The sequence below is a fragment of the Schistocerca cancellata genome, chromosome 7 (assembly GCF_023864275.1).
Source record: "Schistocerca cancellata isolate TAMUIC-IGC-003103 chromosome 7, iqSchCanc2.1, whole genome shotgun sequence".
NCBI classification, from domain to species: domain Eukaryota; kingdom Metazoa; phylum Arthropoda; class Insecta; order Orthoptera; family Acrididae; genus Schistocerca; species Schistocerca cancellata.
The window spans coordinates 424,098,335-424,107,214 of record NC_064632.1 but is presented as its reverse complement, the minus strand read 5'-3'; the positions used below and the strand labels follow the sequence as shown (position 1 = coordinate 424,107,214).

At 37.6% G+C, this 8,880-nt stretch overlaps 1 protein-coding gene across 1 annotated transcript; it reads right to left on the bottom strand.

The window, feature by feature from the left end:
- Positions 1-4,618: 4,618 nt before the first annotated feature.
- Positions 4,619-8,668, bottom strand: LOC126092453 (histone H2A). Its single transcript, XM_049908054.1, has 3 exons — positions 8,513-8,668; positions 8,229-8,436; positions 4,619-5,111 (listed from the first exon to the last, which is right to left on the bottom strand). The coding sequence occupies exons 1-3, from the start codon at positions 8,532-8,534 to the stop codon at positions 4,916-4,918; spliced, it is 426 nt and encodes a 141-aa protein (XP_049764011.1). The 5' UTR covers positions 8,535-8,668; the 3' UTR covers positions 4,619-4,915.
- Positions 8,669-8,880: the final 212 nt, after the last annotated feature.

Below are 8,880 nucleotides of genomic sequence, written 5' to 3'. Positions count from 1 at the left end.
ATTGGAAAACAAAGTGCACCACTCTGAAACAATTTTTCAATGGCTTCCAGTCACAAACCACAGCTCTTCAAACACAAGGTGAACAGGTTTTATCTTAGCAAAACCCTCTTCACTCCAATAATACAGGCCAATGATGGAAACATTTTTTTCCTGAAAATTATTCTCATGTTTTTAGGGTGGGAAATCCAAATATGATATTAAAAAAAATATCACCCACCATTTCTTCACATTTTGTAGTTAAATTTATTAAATTAAGTGACTTTTTTAAAGAATTTGACAGCTTTTATATAGTTAATAATAATTTGTAAAGGAGGTGTAATGAATATAGACGACGTTGGTAGCACTGCAAAAACGTTTGCTGGCAAAAAAGGTCAATTCTATTTTTCTGTTAACAGATGGTGTTTTGTTTACTGTCAATGTAACCTCACTTTCCCGTTTCCTGTTTATGTGCTCAGTACAATGTCTAATGGTGGTTGTAAAAATTCTGCTGACAGTCATATTTGTGGTGAATTTTGTGATTAAAAAACACCAAAAACATTTCAGACTGTGAAAAAGGTTTATCTGTCATACTTTGGGCCTAAACCTTGTGATCAAGATAAATCTTGGGCACCGCATAAAGTACGAGGGGGAACCCAAAAGAAACCGGATTGTTGTCATAAAAAATTTATTGATGAACTTTTTTACAAAATTACTTCAGTCACCTTCAAAACACTCTCCATTACATGCGATGCACTTGTCAAGTCTCTTTTTCCCACTGTTGGAAGCATGCTTGGAACTCTTCAAGTTTGATATTGCCCAGTGCCCTTTGCAAAGCTGTTTTTACCACGTCGCACGGGGCTAGGTCCGGTGAATACAGAGCATGGGGAACGACAGACCACCTCTGAGATGCCAAATAGTGAGTCACTCGTAAGGCCGTGTGTGATGGAACGTTGTGATGCAGAAACCAGTCACCTGATCGCCAAAGTTCTGGGCGTTTCCTCCTCACATCCTCTCGCAGACACCTTAAAACATCCAAGTAAAAGTGCTCGTTAACAGTCTGGCCAGGGGGTACGAATTCCTGATGCAAAATTCTACGAACATAAAAAAAGACAATGATCATCATCTTCACATTTGACCTCACTTGCCTTGCTTTTTTTGGTCTGGGAGAGCTGGGAGTCCTCCACTGGCTTGACGCTTGCTTGGTTTCTGGGTCATACTGGAAACACCAACTCATCCCCTGTAATTACTTTGTTCAAGAAGTTTGAATCATGTGCAATCTCTGTTTCCAAGTCCTGACACACATTCATGTGGATGGTTGTTTGCTCCTGTGTGAGAAGGCGTGGGACAAATTTAGCAGCAACACGTCTCATGTGCAAACCCTCACTCAAAATCCGCTGGCACGAGCTCCAACTGATTCCTGTCTCTGCTTACATTTGGTCGATTGTTTGGTGACGATCCTCATTGATCTTTTGGCGGCCCTTTTCAATGTTTTCCTCATTTCGCGATGTTTAAGGGAGTCCTGAACGAGCTTGGTCTTCAACACACATCTCACCACGTTTAAAGCGCCCAAACCACTTGAAAACCGGTGTGCGGCTCAGCGTCGTCCTGGAAAGCTTCCTGAAGCATTTGGTGTGTCTCCGTTGCAGGTTTTTAAAGCAGGAAACAAAATTTCACACACACTCTTTGTTGTTTTAAAGTTGCCATAATGACTTCACAGAGTTAACGGCCAACAGTCAGATAAACACAATACCACACCTGCACGTTCAGCTCTACACTAACGCCGTCTGCACAGCTGTTTCATGAAGGCCTCTACTAACACCATCTAGCGTGAGAACCCTGCACTACTTCTACAAGATGCTGCGCCCTCAGAGTCCGGTTTCTTTTGGGTCTCCCTCGTGTGTGTGTGTTTTTGTTTTGAAGATCTGAGAAAATGGTCCAAAAAGGAGAAAGAAGCCTTTAGATTTGCTGTTCCTATGATATGGAGGGAGCCAAGAAATCATTCTGATGATTGCTACTTATGCAATGTAGATATTACTGGTCATAATTCGAAAAACAAGAAGGTAATAAGCTACCCTAACCTTCCGTCAGATTTAAATTCCATTCCAACAGAAATATTTTCTGATGTACGATCTGATTTAGATGAATCAGATGATGAATTGCATTGTAATACAGGAAGCGTAGAGCCCAAACTGTTTACTCGGACCAAGCTTAACAATTTGGTTAGGGATCTGGGCTTAACGAAAGAAAAAGCTGAATTACTTGGCTCTAGATTAAAAAAAAAGAACTTATTGGCAGTTGGAACCAGCATATACATGTGTGTGTTGGTCACTTCACCAAGAAGTTCAGGAAGCGACTCATCACAGAAAAAGCTACACAAGAAGCTGAAAAGAAAAGACAAACCAATACCAGCTAACAAGTGAAACCCCTATTAACATATATTGTTTTAAGTAGCTTACTGTAAATACAAACTATGGTTATGTTTTAATAAAAGCATTTCATTAATTTCTCCATTTACCATACAGCATACGATTTTTGTACTAAGTAGTAAAAAGCATATTGCTCAAAAACTATGGGTGATACAAAAAGACAACCTAAATTTGGATTCAGCTCATAAAAATCTCTGAAGATCAGCTGTCAAAGTAAAAAAAATTGTTGGCCTGTGTAATATTTAAACCCACACTCAGTTACAGGATAGAAATGGTACCCCACTTAATTGAAAAACACTGTACATGTACACAGTTTACTTCATTTTCCATATTCATGAGACGTAGCTAGAAAACAGATTGAAGCTGGGTTTTTGAAAGAGACCTCCTGTTCCAGGTTTTCGTAATCATACTAGCAAATGCCAGTACTGTTGCTACTGATCATACAGAAGCCTCCATTCTGTAAAACCTTGTCTAATTGCCCACCATATCCGATTCAAAATTGACCCAAATAAATTGGGCACATTCAAGAGTTTCGCACCAAGAAGACAGTATGGTAGCAGGTGGTAATATCAAATTGGAAGAAAGTCCGTGTACTTTAATCAATATTTGCCTGGTTTCCTCTCACTATCAAGCTTAGCCCAGCTTACAATGCTGTGTACACAGACAATGTCACCACTCGTCTTCACTGCACACTTCTTTCAAGTGTGTGTATGCGTCACAATACTTTCACCCATACTAATTTGTTACACCTCTTCTTCACTGAAGTAGTAGGTATCTCATGTCAGCAATTTTAGACCATGACTGCCTCAACTCTTATGCCAATATGGTCTTTCTGCATTATGCATTCCACAACCCAACATAAAAATGTTTTGTTCAGGAAATTATGTTCTGTGACAATTACTTTACACAAGCTTTAAAGGTTTCTTGGATGTGATAACCAACTTTACAATATTCAGGAAGTGCGGCAGCTAATTTGCTACCTTTTACCTGGGACCAAGTGTTCCCATAGTTAAATATTCGTGAGAAAAATAAAATACAAGACTGCGCTGAAACGAAGCTGAAGTGCCCCACTTTTCAGCTATGATAATACTTTTCGAATTTAATTAAAACCACTAATTTTAACCATGAAAATTGCAGTGAAAAGCATGGAGGGACTGGTATTCCACATGAACACGTTTTGGCTATCACAAATTTGAAAACTAAGTTATTGAATGCAACCATAATTTTAGCATAACCTATTCATCTCAGTAATATCAACTTTTCTCCAGCCCTATTCAGTTTACCTCCATAGAATTTGATACTAGCAGTATTTTTGTGACAATACCCTATTCAGTCTTATAACAATGTTATTGACCATTTCCATTAATCCAGACTTAACATGTAATATAAAATTTTTGTTCTTTGCATATTTACTTGTGTAAGTTTAAATGTTCATGTGGTTACAAAATTTTCAATTTAATCGAATTAATTTTACCAAGGCCACAGCTCAGATTTTTCCCGTGTCCAATAGTCCCAAGACTGACTTTGTTTAGATAGCTCATCTACAGCAGCAGTCATCACTTTCGGTGAATAGTCAATACGGACATTGGGCAGCATGCCAGACTAAATAACTACAGGTATTAATTGGTACATCACAACTGCCCAACAGCCTAGCTATATGAGGCCACAGTAAGTTTGCTGCCAGCCCCAAATCCTGATGTTTTAAGTCTGCACAATTTGGTACACTTTACTATAGTTGTTTGACATTGCTGCCAATGCTAGAAATCTAACAGTTGAAGTGAAGTGCTGGTTTTGCTATTTGTGTGAATTGCCAATTTGTAATACTGTATGTACTTACATTTAAATGCACTATTGAATATGAAACCAGCATGAAAGTATGGTAAGTGCCATTATTTTAACAGCCATAATTCAATATTCCTTATTACAAGTACTGCATTTGAATGATTATCTGTAATACACATCCACACACCAATGTCAGAGTTTATATCATAGTAACCGATCAACATTAAGTTGCACACACACCAAGTTGTCAGTACTGGAAGATGAACCTTTCCCATTCCACTATTATCCTCCAGTGGCTGCAGTCCCTACATCCAGGGGAAAAATCTCCTTTGTGAAAGTCAACTTGAACAATTAAAATTACTTTTAGTATTGTTTAGATATAATATATGGACAAGTACAGAAAAAAAATAAAAATCAACAAAGACATTTTTGCTTAAGTTTTGGTATTTTATTTAAAGAATAAATCAGTTTCTCACAATATCTACACAGTACACGACAGAACAAATCTAATCATTCATTAAGATAAACTCTTCTGTTAAATCATATTTCAGATAGTTAATACAGGAAAAACATGCAACATGACAATTAACAAACAAGAACACAAGTTGAACATTAAAATTTTCAGCTGTAATTTACAAATTTTCAAACTGAAGGTCTTTCACACAACTAGACAAAAATTTATGGAAGTACATTTTATTTAAATGTGACAACCAACATTAACATCAGGTTCAGTACTCCTGGGAGCTCTGGGTCTTTGACGATTTACCCGTTTTTCCTGCTGCTGGTGCCTGCCCTGTCTTTTTAGGCAAAAGAACTGCTTGAATATTCGGCAAAACCCCTCCCTGTGCAATTGTGACACCAGACAATAGTTTATTCAATTCTTCGTCATTTCTAATTGCCAACTGCAGATGCCTTGGAATTATTCTGAAACAAATTTACCTGAAATTACTATTATTAATAATGGATTTGTTATTCACTGTCAGATTAAAATATTATCAGTCAGCTCTATACATAATGTTAAACATACAGATTTCTTTATGTCACTTATTACTGAGGAACTTTACCACCTATTCTCATACATGTCCCCCTTCCAAGTTATTTTCACTAGCAATTTTTAAGTCATCCACCTTAGTATCACCCCCAATGTATTTGCTTATCTTTCTCGTTCACTATTTGTCGAATATTCTCATTCCCTGGCTGTGAATCAGATAATTGCAAATATTCTTTTGAGACATGCCAGAAACTGTCCAAAACCATATTACTAAATCAATTCTAGGCCATTTGTACTCCAAATTTTTCCACCTTAAGTGAACTGCTCTTTGTAGTCTCGTATTACACTGTAGAATGATCTTTAACCAAACCTCTAACTGTACTAGTCAAGCTTTTATTGAAGACCTTTTATACTAGTCACTTGGTATCTTGCTTCTGACACATTTGTGTGTCTTGCATGTCTGTGAGGAGTCTAAGTATGAATAATAAATTCATGACAAAGCATACCAACAACAATATTGCATTAAGAAGTTAAAACCTTACAGAAAGTGCCTGCACTGTGGATGATATAAGAACACTGAATTGGCTAAGGAGTTCATGGCTGTGTTGAAATCCCAATATTAAAGAGTAGACAAGTATAAAATGAAATATGTTACTCAAGACAATTCAAGCTGCACAAATTCCTCCTCAATTCTGTAACAGTAGGTTGCTGTGTGTGTGCGCGCGTGTGTGTGTGTGCGCGCGTGCGTGTGTGTGCGTGTGCGTGTGCGTGTGCGCGCGCTCTACTAATCCATTTTAAAGTTTAGTACTTCACATTTTATTCACAGAACATAAGCTGTGCATTAGTTAAATGCCACTATCCGATCAATGGCATCTTACACCAAACCAAGTGCAGAATGTTTGGTCTTATACCCTACTGGACTCAAATTCTATGAGGATTTGAAAATCAGGATTAAGCAATTTACACACAAGTTCACATGTTTCTGGAATAATACAATAAAATAGTCCATATGATGTGGGGCAACAGTTTCATTATCTTTCTTTCATGTTTGCTATTTTAACCTGACCATGAGAATATCCAGCAGAAATGGCTTGTCTTAAATGAATATCTTGTTTTCAAATATGATAGGCTATCTTCATATACTGATGTCATTAGCCCATTCAATTTTTGTAGCCTTATGTCTAAGCACTGTAGCAAGAAAAGTTATTGTTGACAGATTCTCAATATTTACGATTTCACCCACAATTTTATGCATTCACCACCATCTTTACAGTAAACACTGTTCCATGAGCAACTGTGACTGCATTTAGCAGTATATTACAGTCTTTGGAATAACTTATTCTGCACAATTTCTGAAGGTTTTCGTTAAAATTTTAACCAATTTTTAGGGTTATTGTACAAAGTTACGCAGTGCCAGTTATGCTTATTCTACAACTTTAAGAAAAAAGATTAATTTGGATATCTTAAGCTTAGTGACAGCAATAGACTATTCTCATCACTTCAAAATAGCAGCAGGGGACAAAGGACTAAAGCTTTTACTTTGCATTATTAGAAGTTTATACTTATGATCTCACAAGCAAGAATTACACCTAACATGAACGTACATTGCCGGGGCTCTGGCATACACATTAGCTGAAATGCAAAATATCTTGCATGAATTTGGTCAAGGGTTTCACAAACCCGTAAGCATGTAAGTATATTTTGCGTGGGAAAGCAAAAGCTTTGCATAGAGGAAATGAAGCAGAATTTCTGACAGGTCATTCACAACTATCTGTTCATGTTATTACAGATAATTCCACCAGCCAATACCCATGCTTTTGGTTGCAAAAGCAGATGACAGTAATCATGTTAACTGACCCCTTCTGGTGTTAAAATCTGTGCTCTTCCCTCACAATGAACCAAAGTTACTTTTCACCCCATTTTGAAACAAGGAAAGAAAATCTCTACAAGTAAAGCTAAACACAGATAATTTATTAATTAGAGTCTCATACTGTGCCAAACAGTTAATGAGCTTAGTTTACAGCAGAGTTCGAGTTCTAATTCCACCACCATCTACAACCCTTTAGTAGCAGCAACAAGTAAAATTGAGAATAGGAGGAAAAAATCGACTATGCCTAAGATGGGCTAATGAAAAATTAGAAAACAATCCAAGAAAACATGAAAATGCAGTAGTGCAAGGGAGCCCAATAAGCCATCCAATACCTTACTCCATAGGAACAGTATGACAACATATCTAATTCAACCAGAACAGAAACTGAAAATTCTTATAGGTATTTGTATGCTAAGTGGAAGAGAAAAGAAAACATTACATTCACACAAGAATGTCAGGGTTCCAGATACTACATTATGATAAAATGTAGTTTGGCAGACATCAAACTTACTGCAACCTTTGAGAAAGTTTTAAACCGAAATCAGAACATACGACAAAACCTTGTTTCCACCCACTATGTGAACAATTAAGACCCACACATTCCACCAAACTGTGGAGTCCGAAGTTGCTGAACATTCAGCAATGGTGCTGTCACATGTTTGGTACCTAAGTACAGGAGCCTGTACATTATAACTCTGCACTTAAGAAATATTCACAGCTTACAAAATTTAAGTTAGATTACTCCCATATTTGATAAATCAAACAAGATTAAAAGCAAGAAATGTAAAAACCTGGTGATAGTGAAATTTGAAACTAATTGTGTCCTTCAAATTGAAGATACTAATAACGCCATAGTCTGCTGTGCTGCATCAAACACTGAACTATTTCACTGTAATATTAACGTTATTTCCGATCGCATGCTTTACATTAGCTCTGTATCTTAACAACGAGAGGCTCGGAACAAAATCAAGATAAAACTCTACATCAACTTCATTACTTTCCCTTTATTATCAAATACCTGCAAATTAGATGATTCACTTTCTTGGCCACATTGGTCATTCAAAAATCATCGAAAATTCCTAGAATTTCGCCAAGAAAGAGGAAAACATACACTGAAGACGTATCTGATAGAATGCACGCGTAATTACCAACTACATCATGAAGTCACACTACCACTTACCTTGTTTTCTTGTTGTCTCTGGCGGCATTACCAGCCAACTCAAGAACTTCAGCTGCCAAGTACTCCATAACAGCTCCGAGGTAAACCGGAGCACCCGCACCTACTCTCTCTGCGTAATTTCCCTTCCTCAACAGCCTATGAATTCTGCCTACTGGAAATTGCAATCCAGCTCGGCTAGAGCGAGATTTGGCTTTGCCCTTAGCTTTACCTGAAAATATGTACGAATACAATGATGAGCAATAATGTAGCACAATGCAACTATAACAATCTGCAATTGAAAATACCTCCTTTGCCACGGCCTGACATGTTTCAACGACAATCCAACGAGCAATCCACGAGCAACAAGTGATACTCCTTCCACTGCAGACGCGTATGCTACTACAACTGGCGGGAAACAGCACACTCCGCCCAATGGTATGCACAATTTAAGGCGCGAAGTCTGATGTCAACGGTTCTGTTTGAACTAACCAATGATAGCCAATTACAATAGTCAAAGATAAAAGCAAAGAGATAACGCTTACGCCACCACTAAACTTAACGACTTGTCTGCCTACACGTCCGCGCAAAGGTCTGTGCATGCCAAAAATCGTTGAAGTGTCGAGTGTTTAAACAACCCAAATGCCAATCCACTGCTCGTCCGAAATCTGTCGGT

Excerpts from the sequence above, each read along its gene's own strand:
- LOC126092453 (XM_049908054.1), bottom strand. The coding sequence starts at position 8,534 with ATGTCAGGCCGTGGCAAAGGAG. Across the intron at positions 8,437-8,512 it reads GTCAGGCCGTGGCAAAGGAG|GTAAAGCTAAGGGCAAAGCC; the intron begins GTATTTTCAATT and ends ACATATTTTCAG. Across the intron at positions 5,112-8,228 it reads AGAGACAACAAGAAAACAAG|AATAATTCCAAGGCATCTGC; the intron begins GTAAGTGGTAGT and ends AATTTGTTTCAG.